The following is a 25338-nucleotide window of genomic DNA, read 5'->3' on the forward strand; positions in this document are numbered from 1 at the left end:
GTAGTTAATTGTGTTAAAGCATTCCCTTTTATTTAACTGATGACCTCGGCGTCTTTGACACGAACAGCTGTGAATGACGTTTTGAAGGAGCTCTCTGAAAGAATTTTAGATCCGTTAATACGTAGAAGGTATGTTTAGATGGAAAGACGTACAATATTACAGTGTTTAGTTTGTTTTTGTAGATTAAAAGTGTATTTTCATGGTCGGCTGGGTTCATAACCCAGAACTACGCAGAATCAAGCAACCGGTTTGATCCCAGAGTGACTGTCAATTTACTGTGATGGTGTTACAACACATCCACCGACAGACACAGACACAAACTCACACGGTAAAAAAAAAAAAAAATTTCAATATCATATCTCATCAATATTCGATATATGATTTCGACACATACCCTATATGACATATTTGTTAACCTCGGTTCCCTCTGTCTCATTGTCGCAGGCCATCCATTCAGTCGGCTGGCATCATGAAGGGAAGCAGTTCATGTGCAGCCACTCAGACGGCAGCCTGTCGATGTGGAACCTCAGAAACACCACAAAGCCATTCCAGGTCACCTTCCCTCATGGTGAGACACATTGCCACACTTTATTGATGTTTTATTTATTGCTAAACTAAATGAAGCTTTGATAATTAGCTCTAGTGTACATGAATTGAACATACAGTGCATACTGTACATCTACAAATCTCTGATTTCATGTATTTATGGTATAATTAATGAATGCCTCACAGTTTGCCTATGGGTTGAGTTTCATACAGTTACAGGACATTCACGCAGAAAATGGCTCCAGCTTCATGTTTTCGTTCGTTCTGCACTGTAGAATTGCAAATGTTTGTGTTTCATATGAGGTTAAACATTTTTATGAGATCTCTAAACTTAACGGAAACATGTGTTGTGCTAAATCAAACATCACATAGCAGTGTGACTGTTATTGTGTTGAGAATATTTCATCTTTGTGCACTGGAACATGAAACTGCTTCACAGCTGGAAAATGTTTATATTGCTATGTTAAAAAGAAAAATTGATTATAACATAATTATGAAGGGAAGTCAAGTTTTGTTTGTGTGTGAATGTAACCACAGTATTCAAGCCAAGCTCCCTGCCAAGTGTCTGCTTATTTAGAATGCCCGACAAAGCTTATCTGAAAAAGTCATTGTGATGCGTGATGTTTGTCATCGCCGCTTATTTGGCTGTCGAGTGAGAATACTTCCACTCTGGTTCTTTGACTCTAAATCCATGCCACATGTAATTCGATGTGCTCTTCCTCTGATGAGTCCTCTTTCTGTTTCTCTCCCACTCTGCTGTGGTGTGTGCACTGGCAGGGCACCCTGACCTCGTCAGATCTATGGTGATGAATAGTCTCGGGTTGTGGGCTGTGATCTCAGGCAAAATCACAAAACAGGAAGGCAAGAGGGAAGGAAGTGGGCGATGAATGATTGGTCAACAGGCCTGGAGACGCGTGCAGGCCACTAGATTATTTATGTGCCAGATATTTGGTATTACACAAGACAAGAGCGATGGGAAAGGGAAGGAACAAGACAGAGGGAGCGAAAAATTACATGAAAGCTTTTTAAAAAGAAAAAGAGTAACCATGTCATCTCGTTCTGTTCTAGTAAGTAAATACATATATTTGTTCTGTTCCAAGATGGTTAACTGAAGTGATTCTGGCGCAGTAAGCCAATCATCACACCATCACATCTGTGGTGATTTGCCATCCTATTTAAATACCTGAGTGTTCACAATCCCTTTGTATCGTTGCAATTGCTTTGACGTCTGGATGCTTCTGTTTCTAAACTGTTTCTTTATACAGCTGTTGGTTTGTTTGACTAGAGCTTTGGCTGCTGGATACTTTATGCATGACAACCAATACACATTTTAAAACCGCCTGAAATCACATGCACGTAAAATATATGTAGGAAATGCAATGCCGCTCATATTGTAAACTTCAACTATGAATTATTTATATCCATGCGGAATGTTTTGTTATTACCTTCGCATTGAAAATGCGGAAGGTTATGTTTTGATCGCCGTGTATTTATTTATTTATTTATATAATTATTTATTTGTATGCGTGTTATTCACATAACAAAAAAAAAGTATGAAACCGAATCGCATTAAATTTGGTGGGATGATTGGGTATTATCCGGGGACCATTTGATTAGATTTTGGGATCAATTGGGTCAACGGTCAAGGTCATGAAAAGGTCAAAATCTTCTTTTTACCATAGCGCGGTCAATTTTTATCCAATTGGCATGCAACTAATGCCAAAATGTTCATAATTCAATGCCCAATCTTGTGATATGCGAAGGTATGCGCACTACCGAGTGCCGGTTCTAGTTCCATATATTTAGTTTGTTTCCATTACAATATGCTTTTCCTGGAAAATAAGGCATGATTTCTCCGTCTACTAAGCTGCCTCCACTCAGAAGGGATGTTGTCTTTATCAAAACTTCTACATTCAAGTTTTTTTATTATTCAAGGAGCCAAAATGACCTGTCCTTGTGTTAAAAAATAAAAGATGTAACTGTATTACATATGTAGATGATGCACAGGTGCATGTCACTAGAATTATTAAATGTGTATTTGTTCATTTATGTTATGTATGATATAGTTGCTAAATCATGTAGATTATAGTTGTATTCCTTTTTGTAAGTCCCATTGTTAGAAATATAATTCATTTCATGTTTACTTTTGTTCAGCACACTACTACACACATGAGGTAAAACCCACGGCTTTACTGCCATCCAGCAGAGAGGCGTCCTCTTTATATCAAAGGCATAATTACTGCGTTTTCTATTGTTGCGTTTTGTCAAGAAAGAGAAAAATAACTCTCCGTAATGTGTTCTGATAATGGTCTGCTGTTACCCGAAAAGAAACATTGGAAACACATTCCATTATCCAAACCGCTTGTACTGTTTAGGGTCGCAGGGCACTGGAGCCAATCCCAGCTGACATTGGGCAGAGTTCACCCTGGACATACGAGTCACTCCATCTCAGGGCTCATATAGAGACGGACAACAATTCACGTTCACACCTACGTGCAATCTAGAGTTCAATTAACCTGCATGTCTTTGGACTGTGGGAGGAAGCCAGAGAACCCGGAGGGAACCCACGTTGCCACGGGCAGAACATACAAACTCCACGCAGAAGGACCGCCTAGACCGGGATCTGAACCCGTGGCCCTCTTGCTGTGAGGCGACAGTGCTAGCCACGACACCACCGTGCAGCTCATCGGAAAGACAGTGTGCAATAATCATAAACTGAAGTGTAATGTAGAAACAACAAAAAAACTCTTTTGATATAACTGTGCCATCGTCAGTTTAATAAAGATAGGTATTAGTCAAGAATACAACTTAGACTATATGTAAACATGTGGAGGAAAAGGTTTGTAAGTGTTGCATTCGTACATTGAATAAAGCAGCAATGGAGGATGTTATGGGATTACGGCATGAAAGGGGAAAAGAGAATAAATATACATAACAGTTGTTCGGCTAATAATACCAACGTTTCTATCCACATGTTTTAATCAGCATCTGTCGAGCCCTCCTGTCCTTGGCAGCACAGCCCGCGCCAGTTTGTAATGTTTCCATCCAGGATCCTTTCCATTGCTCCTTTGTAAAAGTTAACAAGAACTAGGCACAGTCATTCTGCCTCTTTGATTTTCCTAAAGAAATACATCTGTTCATTAGCTTGTTTTCACCAGGATGGAGATGTGTGGTGAACACATCAGGTTGTTTGTGAGCACAACTCTGCAGGATTGTTTTCTCTCCATATAAAGCCTTGTTGTTTTGAATCCGGCCGATGACGGCAGCATCCTCTGCAAACTTCACAACAGAGCTCACCTTTATGTTTGGGCTCGCTGTCGTGGGTGTGCGGTGTGAACAGGAGGGGGCAGTGCACACAGTCCTGGGGGGGTCCGGAGGTCATCACTCACATAGGAGGTGAAGCTGCCAATTCGACTCCCCTGGGGCCTGTTGTGAGGACGTCCAATAACCAGTTGCAGAGGGAGCTACTCAAGCTTCGGGCGCAACGTTTACCAATTGGTTTTACATGATGGAGATTGTGTTGAGTGCAGAGTTGAAATCTTTCTGATGTGTACAGTAAATGTGGCGTTGTATTGAAATCTTATTAATTATTTTGCTATTTGCTATAATTAAGGAAAGATACAGAAGGATGGGAGAAAGGAGTCATGTAAACCTATACTCAAAGTGGAGTACAAGACCTCGAGGAACAGGTGTGTGCGTTTTAAATATTTTTTTCGATGCAGATTGCTTAATTATTTTAAGTACCTTATTTCACAAAATTATTATTTGAATACAGCTACAGGGGGATTCATCCTGTGGTGATTATTGTACCATGTGAATTAGTAAGAAGGTTGCTTATGACACCCCACATGGTGATGATCAATTTGAGTGGTGGTAATCAAAAGAGTGAATGCAAATCATATTGATTGCATTCACTCTTTTCTTCACACATGTATTATATTTGTTCAGTGGTTGTAAATAAGTGGCTTATAAATAGATTGTAAACCCTGTTTCTAGTATCATACATGTCTATATATCAAATGGTTTAACTATTTGATTTATTGATCTATTAATTCATTACTCATCTCCCTCCACAACAGCGAACCTTTTGTTATCTTCTCTGGGGGTCTTTCCTATGACAAGGCAGGGCGGCGGCCAACGTTAACCATCATGCATGGCAAGGCCATCACTGTGCTGGAGATGGACTATCCTATTGTAGAGTTCATGGCACTCTGCGAGACTCCATACAACAACGGTGAGTGCATCCAAAGACAATGACCAATCTCACGTATTTTCTTCATTCAGCTCAGTGTTTTTTACGCTTTTGAATCAAAACACAAACCAAAACGACCAAAAAGCAAAATAAAGACGAGGGGAATCTTGTATTTGCAATGAATAAACTTGGCCTATGCTGTGCATGTAATGTAATCTTTTAATGAATAAATGTGTCCTCAAAGAATCCTCTTTCCTTCTGGTAGATTAAATATAATCTAATATCTAATCTAATCATTTTCTATGCAGGAGGTTGAATATTTTTCATACATTAAGGATTACAATGCAAAACTCTAAAAAGTTGAAATATTGCTCACATTATTTTGTATGTGTGGTTGTAACTGATGTTAATACGGATGAAGCATTGTCCTCTTCAGCTTGGCTTTGTATTTTACAGAGGTCCAGGAGCCTTACGCAGTGGTGGTGCTTTTGGAGAAGGACTTAATCGTGGTGGATCTGACACAGAGCAAGTATGTTTTACACATAATAAAACACATCTTAGTCACAGCTAAGCTGCATGTGACTGAGAGATTCCCATCATCACATGACAATGTTTGATGTTGGGGGATATCACGTGACATCACATCAGGAAAATTTACTTCTTCGCCTATAACTTTCATCTGAAAGGGATATCCAGTTACAGTCAATATCTATCTTCAGGGAGAATCTTTGATAACAGAGTGCTCTCTCAATTAACTTTTTATCACTGTTGAATGATATGAAAGTTAAAAGGTGCTGATGTGGTACAGTTGTGACAGATTATCACTTAAGGCCAGGGATACATTTGATTAGCAGCAAAACACAAACATTAGCTGTACAGAGTGAGTAGAAGGATTTAAATGAGGTTACTTTAATTAAATTACATAATTTAAGATGTTAGATATAAACATTTAGTGATGCTTAATTATTATTTTTTAACTTAACACATAAATAAGTCAGTAGTCTGCACATAGAAGGTTTAATTGCTGATATATAGTTTGCATCTTTACTCATATTCATCAAGTTGACTGATCAAGCAATAATTAGCATTTATTATGTATTTGGTACAGTAGCAGACCTTTAAATACTTTCAGACATATTTAGTTACGGGCACATAGCAGTACAATGTGTACCTCACATGTATACTGATTGTATGCAATAATGCTAGAGGCAGAGTACAAATGAGACATTTTAGTAATGCTGATCCTGTCATTTAGTTCTAGTTGTTGTTGAATTTTTCAAGGTGGATAAAGTGAGCAACTGTAATGGATAATTTTCTAATTTCTTTGAATGAACAGATAAATTATCTCCTCGTTGATATTTTGTGAATAATTCAACTTCCCTTTTTCCGCCCATTTTGACAAAGTGGCATGCATTATACCATATCATCATATGCACGTTTCTTGCAGCTTCCCTGTCTTTGAGAATCCTTACCCCATGGACATACACGAGTCTCCAGTTACCTGCACAGCCTATTTTGCCGACTGTCCGCCCGACATCATCCCCATCCTCTACTCGATAGGAGCTAAACACAAGAAGACTGGCTACAGCCAAAAGGTAGGAGAGGGCAAATATGAGCTTACTCGTGTCATTCTTGTTTGCTAATTCATTGTAATTGATGTGTGTTTGACCAAATGCAAAGTCAAATAAAATCCCCCAAAAATGTCTGTCATGGTTGCAGAATTTTTCTCTTTATATACGTTGTTGCCAAACGCTGTAAAATAGTTAGACAGCGCTTGCATAATGGTGTACCTGTGCACGCAACTGCTATGGTCTCTCAAGGTTCTTCCATTGTGAATGCTCCTCAATTTATGGAAATTAAATCAGCCTGACTAAATAATTACTGCTATGAACTTGAAGCAAATTATGGGTTATCAATATATGAGTCATTTATTCTGAACAGATTTGTATTTGAGGACAAAAGCATGTGTGGTTGGACAATGAAGAAAAAAATGCATGATTATTCTGTGTTTTAGAATATATAAAAAGCTTATTTAGAGGGCCTAGTGGGAGAAAAGCAATAGATGATGTGAGAGGGTTGTTAAAATAATCAACACTCTGTCTGGAACCATTACAGGAGTGGCCAGTCGCCGGAGGAACGTGGACGTTAGGCTCCCACGCCTATCCAGAGATCATCGTCACAGGGTATGTCAGCGATATTAACAGCAATATTTTGTTGGTACAGAATGTTCTTATAAGTCGCATGTGGACCATTAGCCCAAGCTGCTATAGAGGAAGATACTATAACGCCTATCACAATTACAATGGAAACTACAGTATATGTGTTTCCCCACGAACATTATGACAGGATCAGCACCGCATTGGGCCTTAATAATGTTAATCGGTTCTGAAGCATGTGTACCGGGTGTTATTAGGCACAGTGTAACATTTAAAATCAGTCATCATCATGCACTGCCCAATTTGTTTGATTTAAGATAGCTATAATATGTATTACAGTTGAAAATGTGTAGCATTAAAGCATGGCACAAGTTAATTGCCACACATTTTTCCATAATTCTTATCCACTCTCGGAGTAAAAAAAAAAAAATTTCCCAATGGACAAACAACCTATTATTTCTCTTTGTTCAGACATGCTGACGGATCAATAAAGTTTTGGGACGCATCTGCAAGTAAGTTCACTCTCCAAGCTTTTCTGTGTTCCTGAGCTTTACTGAACTCAGGCTTTTGTTACACAGCTTGCTCGAATAAATACAATTTATTTCATAAATCCCACGGTGAGTTTGCTCAATATACGCCCTCAATTTCTTTTAACGTCTACAAAAGGCTTTGACATTCATCGTTTCCCTGGTTTCCAAAAATGTACAGCGCAACTTTTGTTCCAGACTGGGCTGTTGCATCCCACATCATAGGGTCAGCTTCCTTGAGATACATTGATTGTATAGCAACTGGCTCTGAGTTTAATCTCGCCAGGCCAGCCGAAAGCGACTTTATTACAGCATGCTGGTTAGCTAGTATTCTAACCTTTTGTTATACTAACAAATAAAGATACCAAATTATTTGAATTTATTCTTTAAAAAAATAGAAGAGGTTATGTTCTTGCATCATGCAGCTAGCGCAACATTGAGTTATGTTTCTTTCTAATATATTCTTTTTTTCTTCTCTTTTTCTTTATTTAAAATTGTTGCTATAATTGATTCATGTGTCCATCCTACAACAAAAATAAAGTTAAAGTTAAATGTGCTCAAACGGCGAGGGCGCATGTTTCCAACGACCGTTGCTGTTTTTTCTTCTTAAAAAAAACAAAACCTGTCCAGGGTCCAAACCAACAGTGAATTTGTTGTTCCTGTGTAGCCACGGTCTGAAAGCTCATCCACTCGTACCACAAGTCCACTGCCATCCATAATCACTAGAAACATAGCATGCCGTTACACTGGGTATTATCGTCCCTCATTATTCAATTCAATTCAATTCAGTTTATTTGTATAGCCCAATTTCACAAATTACAAATTTGTCTCGGAGTGCTTTACAATCTGTACACATAGACATCCCTGCCCCAAAACCTCACATCGGATCAGGAAAAACTCCCAAATAACCCTTCAGGGGGAAAAAAGGGAAGAAACCTTCAGGAGAGCAACAGAGGAGGATCCCTCTCCAGGATGGACAGATGCAATAGATGTCATGTGTACAGAATTATATCATTATATAGGTGCTTCCACCCCTGGCAATATCAGTTGTATGTGTGTTGCATTTACAATACTTTCACCAAACTTAACCATGTCTCTAACCAGTCACACTACAGATGCTGTACAAGCTGAAGACCTCCAAAGCCTTTGAGAAGCCAAAGCCAGCTGAGGGCCGGGCAGCCGAGTTGGTAGAAGAAGACCCCTTTGCTATTCAAATGGTCAGCTGGTGCCCCCAGAGTCGCATCTTCTGTGTGGTTGGCATCTCGGCCCACATCATCCTGTACCGTTTCAGCAAATATGATGCCAACACTCAGATAGTGGTGAGTAAGATGAGAATCAGGGTAAATTAAAATAAATATCTGCGTGATAAGGAGTGTTAGTGAGGTCAAATGTTTTTGTTTTACAGGGAGATCTTCTAATGTAAATTCTGCCAATGTCTATCCAACATTATCGGGAATCTGCAGCTGCATATAATAATTCAGTGGATGAAGTTCACTGTAGTGTAGTCACGTTGTTCCAGGATTTAATATAGTTGTTTGTGTCTGTGTCATCTTCAGTCACTAGAGGTCCGCCTACAATGTGAGGCGGAGGATGTCGTCTCTCCGTCTGAGAATGAAAACAATCCCTGCTTCTCGGAGTCCAGCCCCCACTCACCTCAACCCCACCAGCAACACCCAGCCAGCCCCGGCAGCAGCACGCCTGAGGGTAACAAAGACAGCATCCCCTGCATTAAGTAAGATCTCATCATAATGTATATGCAACAAATAACAACAAATGTCTGTATTAAGAAATATTTTGGTCTGGCAGTGTGCCATCGATGGTTTATTCGAAATAAAAAATAATGCGCAATTATTGGCAAAACAATGACCCTCCTCGATCAAGAAATAATGAAATAAGTAAAGTACACACTGGACATGAATGCTCCTCTGTGTATTTTGATTCAATAAATGTTTTCACTGATGTAGGTCAACATAGTCTACTTAAAAAAAAATCTAAACTAATAATGCCTTATTGTTTGTAATAAAGTGTCCTTTCTCATGTGTTCGGGGATGACGGCGTGTAAAAACAAGTTACCCTTTATGTTGATTGGATTCAAAGTAAGTGCGGTGATTACCTTCACACTGGCGGGATCCATCATTTGACGTTCTACCGCGATGGTAGAGGATTGTACCTTTTCCATCTTCAAGAGCCGATGCTGTTTTTCGACATGTGATTTATTCATTTTTCAGGGTGAAGGACCGGATGGTCCGGGTCCCTCCTGGCTACCAGGCAGAGTTGGTCATCCAGCTGATGTGGGCAGATGGAGAACCTCCACAACAGATCACCAGCCTGGACATCAACTCTGCCTATGGCCTGTAAGTCTCCAGATGCATGGCAGTCTCTCCGTCTGCTGGTCAAAGGGTCCAATTGTGTGACTTTTTGTTTGTCTCGATTAGGAACATCGGCAATGTATTTTTTGATCGGTTCCAAATCGTTGATAGTCTGCACTCAGGGCAGAAATCCCAGCTAATAGTTTTGAGGACTTTGAGCACAAATTGGTTACGGAAAAAGCTTCTGAAATTTGTTATCATTGTCATGTTGCAATAGTAGCTTGAACTTCACATGATTCTTCAGCTTTATTGTACTGTCATAACAGCTTAATTGGACATGAAGCAGATAGTAGAAACATCGTAAAGATTACAAAAAAATATCTTTTTCATTGTTTCACAGCATTTAAATATTTCCCTGGAACCAGGTTTCAGTTTTGTTGACATCATGCATACACTTGCCAGCCAGCGAGTCAGAAAAAAAGCCTCTTTTGTGGCTATAAATGTAGCAGGATTAAAGTGAGGAAAGGTTGAGGTGTTGGCCACTGGCCAGGGAATAGCAGTTGTAGCAACGGGATACATGGAAGGTTCAATACGCCAGTCTGTTATGTGAATGTGTGTAATTCAATTCAATTCAGTTTCAATTCAGTTTATTTGTATAGCCCAATTTCACAAATTACAAATTTGTCTCGGAGTGCTTTACAATCTGTACACATAGACATCCCTGCCCCAAAACCTCACATCGGACCAGGAAAAACTCCCAAATAACCCTTCAGGGGGAAAAAAAGGGAAGAAACCTGGAGGAGAGCAACAGAGGAGGATCCCTCTCCTAGGATGGACAGATGCAATAGATGTAATGTGTACAGAAGGACAGATTTAGAGTTAAATACATTCAATGAATATGACAGAGTGTATGAATAGTTCATAGTAGGCATATTCCACGATGGAGACCTCCACGATCCATCAGGCAGATGGCGGTGGGGAGGAGGGCGGAGTCTCAACAGGACAGTGGCGTAGTCATGAGCAGGAATTCCACGACCCAGACGATCCATCAGGCAGATAGGATCTATGCCGTCTCATAGGGTCCGATGACCCCATGAGGAGTAAAGTCAAAAGGACTTCCGGGTAGAAAGCAGAGTTAGTAACGTGTGATTGAGAGATGAAAATTCATCCTTAAGGAGAGAAAAAAGAGGAGATAGGTACTCAGTGCATCCTAAAACGTCCCCCGGCAGCTATAAGTCTATAGCAGCATATCAAGGGGCTGGACCAGGGCAAACCTGATTCAGCCCTAACTATAAGCTCTGTCAAGAGGAAGGTCTTAAGTCTACTCTTAAACGAGGTGACTGTCTGCCTCCCGGACTGAAATTGGAAGCTGGTTCCATAAAGGAGGAGCTTGATAACTAAAGGCTCTGGCTCCCATTCTAGTTTTTAAGACTCTAGGAACTACAAGTAGTCCCGCATTTAGTGAGCGTAGCTCTCTAGTGGGGCAATATGGTACGACAAGCTCCTTAAGATATGATGGAGCATCACCAATCAAGGCTTTGTAGGTTAAGAAGAATTTTAAAAGTGATTCTTGATTTTACTGGGAGCCAGTGCAGAGCAGCTAGTGCAGGAGTGATGTGATCTCTTTTCTTAGTTTTAGTGAGAACACGAGCTGCAGCATTCTGGATCAACTGGAGGGACCTAAGAGATTTATTAGAGCAGCCTGCTAATAAGGAGTTGCAGTAATCCAGTCTCGAGTAACGACACGTGAACCAATTTTTCTGCATCTTTTGAGACAAGATGTGCCTGATTTTTGAAATATTACGTAGATGAAAGAATGCAGTCCTTGAGATTTGCTTTACGTGGGAGTTAAAGGACAAGTCGATCAAAGATAACGCCAAGATTCTTTACAGTGGTGTTGGATGCCAGGGCAATGCCGTCTACAGAATCCACATCACCAGATAATTGATCTCTGAGGTGCTCAGGGCCGATTAAAATTACTTCGGTTTGTCTGAGTTTAACATCAAGAAGTTGCAGGTCATCCATGTTTTATGTCTTTAAGACATGCTTGAATTTTACAGAGTTGGTTGCTCTCCTCTGGTTTTATCGATAAATATAGTTGAGTCTCATCTGCATAACAATGAAAGTTTATGGAGTGTTTCCTGATAATATTGCCCAAAGGAAGCATGTATAAGGTAAATAAAATTGGTCCAAGCACAGAACCTTGTGGAACTCCGTGATTAACGTTGGTGGTTATCGAGGTCATCGTTTACAAATACAAACTGAGATCGATCTGATAAATAGGATTTAAACCAAATTAGTGCCGTGCCTGAAATGCCAATCGACTGCTCCAGTCTCTGTAACAGGATGTCATGGTCAATGGTGTCGAATGCAGCACTAAGGTCTAACAAGACCAGGACAGAGAGGAGTCCTTTATCTGCTGCCATTAAGAGGTCATTTGTAATTTTCACCAGTGCCGTCTCGGTGCTGTGGTGTTTTCTAAATCCTGATTGAAATTTCTCAAATAAACTATTATGATGTAGAAAGTCGCACAACTGATTTGCGACCACTTTCTCAAGGATCTTGGAGAGGAAGGGAGGTTAGAGATCGGTCTGTAGTTAGCCAATACCTCTGGATCCAGAGTGGGCTTCTTCAGGAGAGGTTTAATAACAGCCACCTTGAAGGAGTGTGGTCGTGGCCTGTTAGCAGAGACACATTGATAATATCTAATAGAGAGCCGCCAATTAAAGGCAAAACGTCTTTAAGCAGCCTCGTCGGGATGGGGTCCAAGAGACAGGTAGGCGTGTTGAAGTAGAAACCGTTGAAAATAATTGGTCACGGTTGATAGGAGAAAATCCCTCAAATATACACCAGGGCATACAGCGGTTTCCAAGGCCATTCCACTTGAGGACAGATTGGCACTGGTTATGGGCAAGAGATTATTAATCTTGTCCCTAATAGTTAAAATCTTTTCATTAAAGAAGTTCATAAAGTCATTACCACTAAGGTTTATAGGAATGCTCGGCTCCACAGAGCTGTGACTCTCTGTCAGCCTGGCTACAGTGCTGAAGTGAAACCTGGGGTTGTTTTTATTTTTTTCTATTATTGATGAGTAATAGGCTGCTCTGGCATTACGGAGGGCCTTCTTATATGTTTTAAGACTATCTCGCCAAACTAAGCGGGATTCTTCGAGATTAGTTGAACGCCATATGTGTGTTATTGCCCATGCAGGGAGAGCAGTGCACACCTGAAGATGAACCAGTTGTCTTTTTATTTATTATTTATGGGGGTCTAATGAAGAGTTTGGGCTTAAAAGCACGAAGGTATTAGGATGTAGGGTCGAGGACGATGGAGTTCCTCATTCAGAACCACCTTTGGTTGACCAGTATCGTTCAATAATAAAATGGGTTTGTTCACTAAAAACCAAGCCGGGTTACGACCTAAAATTGCATTCAGCTTTGTTACCTTCGCATTGAAAATGCGGAAGGTTATGTTTTGATCGCCGTGTATTTATTTATTTATTTATTTATTTGTATGCGTGTTACTCGCATAACTAAAAAAGTATTAAACCGAATCGCATGAAATTTGGTGGGATGATTGGTTATTATCCGGGGACCATTTCATTAGATTTTGGGATCGATCGAGTCAAAGGTCAAGGTTATGAAAAGGTCAAAATCTTCTTTTTACCATAGCACGGTCAATTTTTATCTAATTGGCATGCAACTAATGCCAAAATGTTCATAATTCAATGCCCAATCTTGTGAAATGCGAAGGTATGCGCTCTACCAAGTGCCCGTTCTAGTTTCATGAATGCATTGGTGTAGCAGTCAGAACTCGGCTAATTGTAATATTAAGATATTATACTGGACCCTTGAGTCTGTACCAAGCCTCAAGTGGGCTGAACCATTCCTGTCACTTCCATCTATCTTTCCTTTAAGATAACATGTCATTCTACCACTTTGTAAAGTGCCCGCTGTTGATTTGGTTATTGTTGACAGTTCGTGTTGAGTGGAGTTTATTGACTTCCTGAGACCTGAGTGTTTCACGAACACTTGTATGGTTTGGTGGTGAATGGAAGTTCTGCTGCCAGAAACCAATTAAATCGCAGCTCTTTTAACGAATATCTATCCGGGTGAAGGAATGTGCATCGTTGCCATCCTCTCAAGCTATTCACAGCTTGAAAAGAATTGTCGAAATTGATTTATTTCATTCTTTTTTGCTCAAAACTTTGTCTGAAAAAACACATGCACACGCATTGACATTTAGATCTCGGTTTACTTTTGCATGTTGTACATGAACATTACAACACACAGTGAACGGCATTACAGGAAGGCTCCACCAGAAGAATGTGAACGGCAATGAATCATTGCCCCATTAATGTCTCGACTTTACGAAAGGCACATGTCTGTCTCCTTTGGTCATTCATGCAACACATGTGTATGCCAAAGGATAACTTGGCTGTTGTGTAGTTTAAAAATATTTTGTATCATTTATAATGTGCATAGTGTAAGAAGAGACCTCACTGACGGCTTAAGTTTCAAGAAACAAATAAAAAATGTTTTAGCTTCTCACTGGAATTATCCTTCTCTTGTCTCAATGTATGTCAAATTAATGAAAGTATGTACAATGGGGAGGGGAGTAATGTGATTTGCATTTGGCTGACTGAATTCCTTTTTGACGTCATAACATTTTGTGAGTAGTAGTAGATTGTTATGAAAACACAGATGACAATTGTATTTGCTGTTTGTGTATTACGGCTCAAGCTCAGTTTTTTTGTTGTCGCTTGTGCTAAAGGACTGGAGGAGGGTGGGGTTTGACCACTGCCGCCTTTCCACTTAGTGATTTTCTCGTGTGTTCTGGGTGATGGGCTCTGAAATGCGTAATCATGCTTTTGGTATTGCCAAAGCTGTTGACATAGACTACATGACACAAAGCCCTTCCAAACAAAATGCTCTCAATCAGAGACAACGCTGCTGCTGTCAACAACCCAAACCATCACACCATGTGACAGTAATGGAAAGTGAACCAGACATCTGCATGGTGGAACCAGGAGAGCAATAAATGACGAGGCGGCAACAAGCTCGAGCAACATTCATCTGTTTTCCTCGCTTATTTTTTCTGATTGCTGGATTGAAAAAAGAACACAGAACCATTTTTCTGTGTAAGTTCTCTTATTCTGGTTAATGCCTGATCAACTGGAACATCTTTTGCGAAAAAAATAAACAAGAAAGTTCCACTTGTTGAGTTAAACCCGGTGCTCTAAAGCTGCATGTGGCAATGGAGCTCATCTGGTGTTACTATTCAACGACAGCAGCATTAGCAGTGTGAGATAAAGACAGTCATTACACCAAAATGCCAAAGTTAATTTGACAGTGCTTTAATGTCAGTGAGAATAACCTGGTGAAATACATCTGCCAACAGTGTAAATTTAAATGTCTGTGTCTGTGCCTCCTTGCCGTGTTTGTGTGTATCCAGTTTGGCTTTTGGGAACTGTAATGGCCTCGCAGTGGTGGACTACTTGCAGAAAACCATCCTGTTGTGTATGTCCACACTGGATCTCTATGGAGCTGCTGACCCGTACCAACGCCTTACCCGCTCCCCCCGCAGGAATAGACAGTCGACCTCAGGTAGCACACACACACACACACACACAGACACACACACACATGCATCGATACAACCAACACTCCGGGTGCATCCACGCATAAGGAGAAAGTCCTTGTTCAGCAGCCTGATGGCCTGACTGAAAGCTGTCCCTCAGTCTGTTTGTGCGTGACACTTGATGCGGCGGTCCCGCCTGACAGATGAATAAAAAAGGAACAGTTTGTGTGGGGGGGTGTTTGTCTTTCATCATCCGTTTGGCCCTGTTGACATGAAAATGATCAAATGATCTATTTGTACAAAATATAGCCCAAATAAATCCCAAAACATGAGCATGTTATCTCTATCACCACTAAAAACACAGAATCAGTCCAACCTTACTTCTTCGCTCTCTTTGCTCTGTTTCTCTCACACGATAACATACAAAGATATTTTAAAAAAGCACCCGTCCATCTCAGTATGCCTGTCGCAGATCTGCACTTTGACATGAAGTGCATGTTAGCAGGCTGCATGTCATTCCACGTTGGCATTTCTATGCATGTTGTCATCTGTTTTTAGTCCTGCTTGAGCATAGATCGGTATCTTCAGAAGCCACAGAGGTCTCGTTCTGCTTCCTGACCTCTGCCTCCCTTTTTTTCTGCTTCTGATCTTGGCTGGTGATGGCCCCTGAGGGCTCTTATTTATACCTAATGTGACAATATCTAGCCCCATCGCACAGAAAGCATCTACTGATGCACAAGCTGCACCTCTCTTGTTGGACATTACAGGAACCTCTGAATTTCAGGACATAGCAGCTCCAGTGTTTAACATTTGAGATGTCTATGGTGCTTGAGCAACCTAAAGTACTGAGCTCTCTTATTACGTAATTCCCCCAGGTTAAGCTGAGAATGTTTTACAGGTATTCAGGATTTGTACGAGTGGAAGGATGACGTTCGGCTTTAGAACCAATGTTCTTCATTTGCTGACGCCTAAGTGCTTTTATTGACTCACACAGCACCAACTTCCTCTTTTCTAAATGCCTCTCTGTGTTGGGCTTCCAAATCAATTTGGAGATGGAAGGAAAAATAACGACGGCAACAGTGCCACTTCTTTCTGTACCCCAGGTGGTGGTGTTGTGATCTTGAGCACTTGCTATGCTGGAGTTAATATCTTACTGAAGACCAACACGTTGCCAAAAGGCTGCTGGTCTCTTCTCTTTGTTTAGTATTGCAAATATTTTGGAACAAAGTTTTCTGTTCTTCCTTTTCAACATTTGTGGCTGTCGTCTTCACACACGTGTATATATTATATATGTATATGTCAATCAAATTTAGTGTACTCGTTTCATAAAATGATTTTCAGTGTGTTTTTCAGTTAGAGTGTGATGCATTATTGAAACCATGTGAAAGACAGAAGCTCTACGGCAAAATGTATATACGCTAAATGCAATGTAAAGCAATTATTTGGCATTATTTTGATGCTGTTTTGTAAGTCATGATATGTTGCCTGCGAGCTCAGTGGTTTAGTTCTTGTGCAAATGGCCGATCAGTGGCGGGTATATCTTGTCTGTCCTCCCCTGACACTAACTCGGTTGCTGCTTGCTCTCATTTTCCTAAGCCTGTGTGTTCTTCTTTCTCCCCCTTCCCTCCTTTGTCCTCCCCTCCCTTTCCCACCATCCCACCATTTCTTCATTCCATCTATCCTTCTTTTTCTTAATTTACTGTCACATGCTTTCCTTACTCTTCCCCTTGTTTCTTCCTCTGTCCCACCCTACTCATACGCCTCGTTCTCTTTCCAAACGTGAACATCCTCTCTCTCTCCCCCTCTGAATCTCTAACGCCTACACTTCTCACTCTTTATTCCTGCCCACCATCCTCTCCACTACTCCTTCCTTCCCTCTCCTCCTCCCACCTTTTGGTGACTCTGTGGTTGCTGGTGTGGGCATGTGGACCTGCCTGACAGAGGTTTGCATGCGCGGCATGTCTAACGTGTATTCAGATTCAAAGAAAAGGATCCGTACATCCTATCAGAGTAAGTCGGGCCTTCGTAAAGGCTGGGGGACTCTGTGTTTGTGTGCGGCGGGTGGGGGAGGGGGGATGAGAAGGTATGAAGACTGAAAGCAAAAGGACAAACTTAAGAGATGATTGGAATGAAAGAGGTTGTTTCGCATCTATATTTTACCATATAAAACACAACTGTCCTCTTCCAGTCATGTCTATTGGTATGTCTTTTGCAGAGAGCCACTCCTCTGAGTCTGTCAAATATGGGCAGTTATGAATTTTATATGATTCATGTGATGTGTATTTTAACTGAAGCATAAGGGTGACCAAAGCCTGAAATATGTGCTTTTGGTTGATAATGACAAAGGAAATCTGATTTTTATACTACAATGAGACTCCCTTTCAGTGTCTTCAATCATTTGCAAAAGTTTTACCAGTGTTTATCTGACTGAAGATAAATAATGACATTAATATAAATTACAATTAGAAATGTCAACATTTGCGGTGGTTTCTAAAAAGGAAATACGTACAACTTCTGATTCTGGCCTGTGCTTTGGTGTATGTGATCCGATTTGATCAGATCCTGATCAAATCTGTATTTGTTCTGTTTTGTATTTTGATGGTATATGCCACTTTATCATGAGATCTGCACTACTCACGGTAGATGACCAATTATTGTCATGTTTACATTTAAATGCAATCTGGTCTGAAATTTAAATTATAAGTTCATGTTGGCTACATTGAACAGATTGTAGTGCAGGTCACATCCAGTTTCAGCCACTCTGCTCCTGGAAGACAAACATAAACCCGAAGAAACATTCACAGGGGAAAGGTAAATAGAAAGTAAAATTCCCCACAAATTATTATGTATGGTCATTGATTATGTAGTTTATCAGAGATGATACAAGAAGATTACATAATTGCACTTAAAGCTCTATTCCTGGGGCTCTGCGTGGCTGAAGTTGACTTTTGTTAAATCCGTACAACTGACACAGTCAGAATAATCTCATAGATTGTCTGTCTTCTACTTTTCTTCCCCTCGGGTGCCATTCGCTGTGGCAGGCCTTACTGAACTCTCTGACAACCAGCAGTCCATTGACATGGAGAGAAGCAAGTCGCCCACCTCAGGTAACCTGTAGACACACACACACACACACTACTAACACCACTTTCCCTGTATGGAAATGTGTTTGGTGAAGGGTAGGCTACTGTGAAGCTTTGCTGGGATGCCAATGTCTTCTAATGTAAGCTATACTTCCAGTATGCAGCCTGTGGACAACTCACCCATCACCAGAGCATCCTCACCTGATGAGAATAGCAGCTGTTTTCAATGGAATGTTTCAGGTTGTAGAATGGAGGACGCATTATGAAGAATGCAAAGCAAAGGAAGGAAGGGCAAAAGAGTGCAGGGATGATGAACTGCAGTTTAGAACATGTGGCAGTAACAGGATTAGAACAGTTCTCACATCTGGTAAATTATGTATTTGTATCATCCATGATTTATTATTGAAACCTGCTGTGTGCTGCATTATCTGGCATGTTGGTGTGGAGCAGCGTTTGACTTGCATTAAATGCTATAGCATGTATAATAAAAGAGACATGCCTCTTTAGAGGGGATCGGCATTATGAAGCATTTCATATAAATGTCATTAATATTTGTAAGTTAATGTTATATTCATTAGTCTGTCATATTTTGTAGGTTTTATGATCGCAGTTTGGATGCAATAGATGAGGTTGAGATGGTTTAAAGTATGTTGAGGCTTGTGCGTTTGGCGACGGCGCAGATTGAATACAAGTGTGTTTGGGATTTTCAAGAAAGAAGCTAGAATGCATAATGGAGGGAGGGAGAGATGAGAACATTTGCTCGGAGGAACTGCTGAATGTACTGTGGGAAAACACTGTCTCAGCAAATTCAGAATTTAAAAGTGAAATGGAGACAGTGTGTAAATCTGTGCTTGAGGCACTGCCAAGCAGACATGTGTGTTCTCTGGGCTCGTTGTGCTTTAAGGCTTTAGTTCCCAAACGATTAACATGAAACCAACTAAATCTACTCTTATGTAACAGATAATTGATACTTTCGCAGCGTTCCCCCCTGCAAAATGTATGAGAAGAACCTTTCAATACCAGCATCAAAACAGGCCTGAGCCATAATTCTGTCATTCTCTGTGACATCCCTTTCTCACGTTTGCCTTGAAGCCAACATTTGTGAACAACGATTTAACAATACCTTTTTGATCCACCATCTGTGAAACCTGCCAACAGAGAGACATTTAAAACTTGGAAACTCTTTGCAATTATGTAATCCAAGTTCTGAGAAAATATAATCCCAAAGGGCAGGTGGAGGATGTTTGAGAATTCAGAATATGATGTCTTTGAACTAAGCAGAGATACGCTGATTGGTGTTTTTCTCAAAAACAAGAATGGTCCACAGCTGATTTTTGTGTAATAATAAGACATCATTAGCCAGTAATAAATTCCGACTTTCCCCCCTGAGGAGTATGTGTCATGGTATCCAGGAGAACCCCTCACTGTGGAGCTGTTCCGGGCATGTGCAACTGAGGGGAGACCCTGCGGCAGACGTTGAACACACTAGGGATTATGAATCCTCCTCGTGGCCTGGGAACGCCTCAGGTTGACCCAGGAAGAGTTGAAAGATGTGGCTGGAGGAGTGAGTGAAGCACATCTGGGTTGCTTTGCTTTTGCTTAGCCGCGGTCACAACACGTACCCATTTAAAACAGCTGAATATAAATGGATAGATGGACCTCGATATCAATTGCGCCAAACTTTGTTTGGTCTTAACACAGAACCTTGTTGTGTTGCAGAAAATCCTTCAACAGCTGCCTGGTTTATTGAACTTTATTTGAAAGTTATGCTGAATGAGCTGAAACATCTTCATACTATTCCAAGTGATGCTTATATTCATGCATAGCACACATGTAAGCATCTTGTTGCCAAGTAGCATAAGGAATACTAAATGATGTGACTTAATAACTTCTCAGAAATCACTCCCTCGGATCATGCGATTTTGGGCTTTCAAAACCTTCATTTTGTGATGAAGGACTCTGTATATTTCATCATTATGCTAAATTAATGGGAAAGCAGAGATATTTTACTCTTTCCTTTCTGCCCGTTTTTTACTGGCAGTAATGTTGTTTAATGTTCACCTGTTCAGTGTCCATTCAATGGAAAAATATATTATAATAATATATATTAATGCAAAGAATAGAGAGATGTCGGGAGTTATTTCTTATATTTAGAATTCGCTCGTTCACACTCTCGCTCACTGGAGACAGTTTTTACTTTATTCCCTTTCATTTGCCTCAGTTAAAGCTAAATGTAAGCAGATAGCAATCGTTAACAAATACCAATAGCCACATTATGTCACTACCTGGACTAACAATTTCACTCCGTGCATCATTTACTTTAAACTCAACTCATTGGCCGTAATCCTGGCTGTCGTTGAGAGAGGTTACTTGGCAGAGTGAGAAAGCCAGCGCAGCAGTCTCCCCAAGGTCCTAGTGCCTGGGGATTATTTCGGTAAATATGATGATAGCCTATTGGATTGTAATTTGAAGGGGGAAAAAACATACAAACCAGAACGCACGCACATATTTAGCGTGTACGAATTATAAATAATGTGTCCATGTGAGAAACAATATTTTCATTTAATGACATCACACAAAAGCCCTCCTAAAATAGTTCTAATGACGCCCCTGCTCACCCTTGAGCGTGTCTTTTTCTCAGCTGTCTTTTGTGTTTGTGCTTGTTTGGTGAGCCTCGTAAGAAAAGCATGAAAACAGAATAACAAAACCAGGACAAGATGTTCTTTGCCGTCTTGGCGGAGAGTTGCAGTATTGTGATGTGGACTAGGTCGTGATCATTCTGTCCCATTCCAGGCCTGTCATTAGCTAATTAGAGCGATGGAAGAAAAGAAGAATGATGGAGAGCTGGCTGAAAAGACAACAACAGACGCAACATGACACAGTAAGATCCAGTGTCTGATGCACTTACCCCAGAAGGGGAAAAGGGCAGACGAGCTGTTCTATTTGGCTGAGTAGAGTTTCAGAAAAATCTGCAATGAAGAAGGAGATGTTAACGATGGTTAATACCAGTGCGACTACATTTTATTGTCAACGAAGATAAATCTCGAATATGAATCCAAGAGTGGAGTACATTAAAACTAATTATGGCTGGAGACAAATGAGGAAGAACAGCTGTGCTCTTCTTGATAGGCGAAGAGTTCATGGTTTGTTTCCTCCTGCTGAATATCATCTTCCACCTTTCTCTCAGGCCATTAGAGGCTGTCTGGCTGTTTCTGGCACACCTTGTGTGCCGTGTCTTTTCAAGGCCATATACAAACTGTGGACAGCTTCTTCAGTCAGGCCATCAGGCTGCTGAACAAGGACTGAGCCATCGTCCTAATTACACCAGAACATATTCTGTGAGTGTCAATAACTGCAGGCTTCTATCTCTCCTCTCCTTCACACATCATTCCCTCTCTTTTACCTGCCCCTTTTCCTATCTTCCTTTTGTCATTAGGCATAGTAATTGGCCCATGTCCTGAAGGCTGTCTCCCTCCACATCCTTCCCATGGTCTTCATTTTATTTTTATGTCCTGAGGTCTGTTGTTATGGTTATGTGTTACATTTCCTTTGGGAGTGTTATGCCATGTGGTTTACTTGACCAGGCCCAGTGAGATGGACTAACAAGCTGAGAGGCCATGATGCCAGTGATCAGTGACTAACCCGGCGGGGTATTTTTAGCAGTGAGCATGTCAGGGGAGAAAAGGAGAAGGTGAAACTGTACAGAGTGTCAAACTGGTAGCAGCTGCTCAGCTCCATGCAACTCAAGGAGGTTTGATAAAACTTTGAAATAAGTCGACCAACAGTTCTTTCAACTAAACCCTGCTGCTCTACTTTTTTTAATAAAAAATACCAAAATATATGCTTTGTTGCTAAGCATAAACCAAATAGGTATCAGGAAAATTGTGTGGATACAATATTGTTTTTGACAAGCCGAAATGTGTTCAAATGTTGTAAAGTTACACAAGCTTCATTATGCATGTCATTTTAAGGTGGTAACTTATTGGCCAAGTTTGATTATTTCAAGTAGAACATGTGTTTTAAGCTTAAATAATTATTTTAGACAAGTTTGATCATCCTGTTTTTCATTTTTGATGATTATGCTTAGATGTGCTATACTAAATAAAAAAATCAACCATTACATTTGTAGAGCCACCACAAAATCCATAGGCTTCTTTAGCATTGGCACACTGACTGTGTTTAAAAAAAAATGACGAGCAACAGAGGTTTGGATGGGAACAGGGAGGTTGTTCCAGAGAAAATACATGAACTGTGTGACAGCATCACTTTGAGGATGTCACCATCACCAGCACTCTTGACAATTATTATTGTATTGTTGTGCCCAGTGGCTCACTAGTTAGAGTAAAGGCTCTATCCATTCCTTGGCTGCATGTCCAGGAAAAAAGAAAGACCATTGACACTGTGCTGTTCGGTTTCCAAAGATAATGCTCTCATTTGAGTTTCTGTTTTGATCATGACTGATGATCTTGCAACCAACAATTGTCACACAGGTATTTGACAGTAACTGAAATGATGGCGTTTAATGATTTGTTGTCTGTTTGAAATACGTGCATTGAAGAGGTTCAAGAGCCTTGTTGCGATGTCGAAGAAGAGGTAGTGTATGTTTGAAAGTAAAAGAAATGCCTCGAGGCACCAGAAGCTTCTGGTCACAGTGACGTGTATAAAGCTGGAGGACTGGCTGCCTGTAGCTGGTTTAAACCCACTGAAATACTTGACTAGTAATCGTGGTGTTGTAAACAGAGTTGTCGTATTCGTAATAATAGTAGTAGTAGTAGTGCTGTGGTTTTTTTGTGATTATCACAGCTGTTCTTGGTCGAACTTTTGCCGGGAGAATATTGTGGTTGTTTACCTTTTTACTAACCCTTTTGTTTTTATAACCTCTCAACTGTTTTCCTTCCTGTTACCTGCAAGTCTCTCTTTTCCCCAGTTGGTCCGTTGTGTTTGTCTCTCATCTGTTGCCCTGAAAAGTTTGTGTCTGTTCTGTTGGATCTCCAGTTCATTACCCAACCTCCCTTCACAATGACCCACGCATCCTGCCAGAGCCTGTGGCCAGTCTGAGAGCCGGCCACTGCAGTCCAGTCTTTTACTTGCTGGACAATGGTAAGAAGAGGGATCTCTCATAGATCTCAGCCTCTTCATGGACATCTGCTTGTGTTTTTTTATTGTATGGCAATAATGCAACGAGGGAGGAGGAGGTGGAGTTAGTGGGTTGTGTTTGAACAGGTGGGTCATTTGATGTTGTACCTTGCATGCTAACTCTGCTTCCACACTGTGAGCAACACGATTAGAGGAACATTAAAACCATACAGAGCTCCAATAAAACATTACAGTCAGTGGATGTCAAGAGCAATGCAGATTATTGTGTAGCGTTACTGTTTCTGCATGTGTTATTACGAAATGATCTCCATAGCCAGTGTAAAATGCCATCCAAAGCTTCCCTGTTTGAATACAACTTTGATTTGAAAGACTTAATGTCAGTGGGTTGCGCATCTGGGAAGATGGCTCTCGTTGTTGTGGGCTACTCCTACTGGTTGATTAAAAGTTAGCAGTGCACTGTAGCGAAACTGGGCACGTGCCATTCAAATTTGGAAAAAGCAAGGAATATATGTATCACGAAATAACAGAATATTTCCACATACAATGAAACATATCTAGTGATCCATGATCAAAATGTTTTAGCTGCAGTTCACGACACATTCAAACCGCCTCGCGCAATGATCGGTCGCAGCAGAGTGACCCATCGACCACGTTGCTTGCAGTGTAAACAAGCTGACAGGGAGTGTGTGTGTCTGGGAGTAGTCCGTCTCTGTCAATGTGCTCCATGCCTGTGTGCGACTGCTGGTGCTGCATTGGCTCTCTGCCCCAGCTGTAGACGCCGTGGTGTTTGTTTTATGTGCCGCATCTGGGCTTTGAACTTGGATCGTCATTCGGCAAACACTGCAGGTGGGCTTGGGAAGAGGAAGGGGTTCCTTTCCAGCCGGGTGCTTCTCCTCTCGTCACCGCCTCTAGTGTTTCATCCTCTGTGCGGTCAAATCATTGTGCCTCCACTGGAATGGCAAATCTCTGTCACTAAAAGGCTACGCGCTACGACTACTACCACGACTGAATCTCTCTCGTGTCTTTCCGTCTCATCTCGGCTAACATTCATTACTGTCTCCTCTCTAACTAACTGCATGGTGCCCACTATGTGGCCAGCTGCTGTGCTGATAAATATGACCTCAGCTTGCTTTGTACATCTATTAGTGTTGTGGCCTGATGAAGTAAATTTGCCCCATTTGTAACATTCTGTACATTACTGTTAGGATTTGAGTTGTTTCCTGTTTTATGTTGAAGTCCCTGTCTCGTTTCCTGTTTCCCTGCTCTTCCCTCCCTGTGCTTGTCTGTTTCTTTCCTGATTGTTTCCACCTGTGTCTCCACCTGTGTCTCGTTCCCCTGTGTATTTAATCTGTGTCCTTCTGTTGTCTGTTGTCGGATCATCCCTTTTTGTTCCGTGTGGTGTTCGTCCGTGTTCCTGTCTTGAAAATAAAGCCTTTTTTTCAAGAAACTCCGGTTGCGTTTGGGTCCTCCGCACCACGCATCCGTAACAGACAACAGAAGGACACAGATTAAATACACAGGGGAACGAGACACAGGTGGAAACAATTAGGGCGTGTCTGGAAACAATCAGGAAAGAAACAGACAAGCACAGGGAGGGAAGAGCAGGGAAACAGGAAATGAGACAGGGACTTCAACATAAAACAGGAAACAACTCAAATCCTAACAGTTATTTGATCACATGAAGTTCCCTACACACCTCAGGGGGGAAATGTAAACATTAGTTTCAGCCATGTTAGTTGCGTGTCTGTCAGTGGGTTAACCACTTTCGTCCAGACAGAAATATAAAAAATAAAATGATTGGATGGTTCGAGCAAATATTCATGTTCGCTGTAGGATTTAGCTGCTGAT

The 25338-nt window shown here is 40.9% G+C and overlaps 1 protein-coding gene across 1 annotated transcript in view; it reads left to right on the forward strand.

The window, feature by feature from the left end:
* stxbp5l (syntaxin binding protein 5L) overlaps nucleotides 1-25338 on the forward strand; it is a 135736-nt gene that overhangs the window by 92218 nt on the left and 18180 nt on the right. The window contains exons 8-20 of the mRNA XM_056438653.1: nucleotides 445-568; nucleotides 4160-4235; nucleotides 4626-4780; nucleotides 5195-5267; nucleotides 6186-6333; nucleotides 6854-6921; nucleotides 7366-7406; nucleotides 8526-8740; nucleotides 8978-9153; nucleotides 9650-9775; nucleotides 15185-15339; nucleotides 17252-17320; nucleotides 18352-18417. Coding sequence (XP_056294628.1) covers nucleotides 445-568; nucleotides 4160-4235; nucleotides 4626-4780; nucleotides 5195-5267; nucleotides 6186-6333; nucleotides 6854-6921; nucleotides 7366-7406; nucleotides 8526-8740; nucleotides 8978-9153; nucleotides 9650-9775; nucleotides 15185-15339; nucleotides 17252-17320; nucleotides 18352-18417 — 1492 coding nt within the window. The remainder of the gene's footprint in view (nucleotides 1-444; nucleotides 569-4159; nucleotides 4236-4625; nucleotides 4781-5194; nucleotides 5268-6185; nucleotides 6334-6853; nucleotides 6922-7365; nucleotides 7407-8525; nucleotides 8741-8977; nucleotides 9154-9649; nucleotides 9776-15184; nucleotides 15340-17251; nucleotides 17321-18351; nucleotides 18418-25338) is intronic.

The sequence above is a fragment of the Pseudoliparis swirei genome, chromosome 2, assembly GCF_029220125.1.
Source record: "Pseudoliparis swirei isolate HS2019 ecotype Mariana Trench chromosome 2, NWPU_hadal_v1, whole genome shotgun sequence".
Classification (NCBI taxonomy): Eukaryota; Metazoa; Chordata; class Actinopteri; order Perciformes; family Liparidae; genus Pseudoliparis; species Pseudoliparis swirei.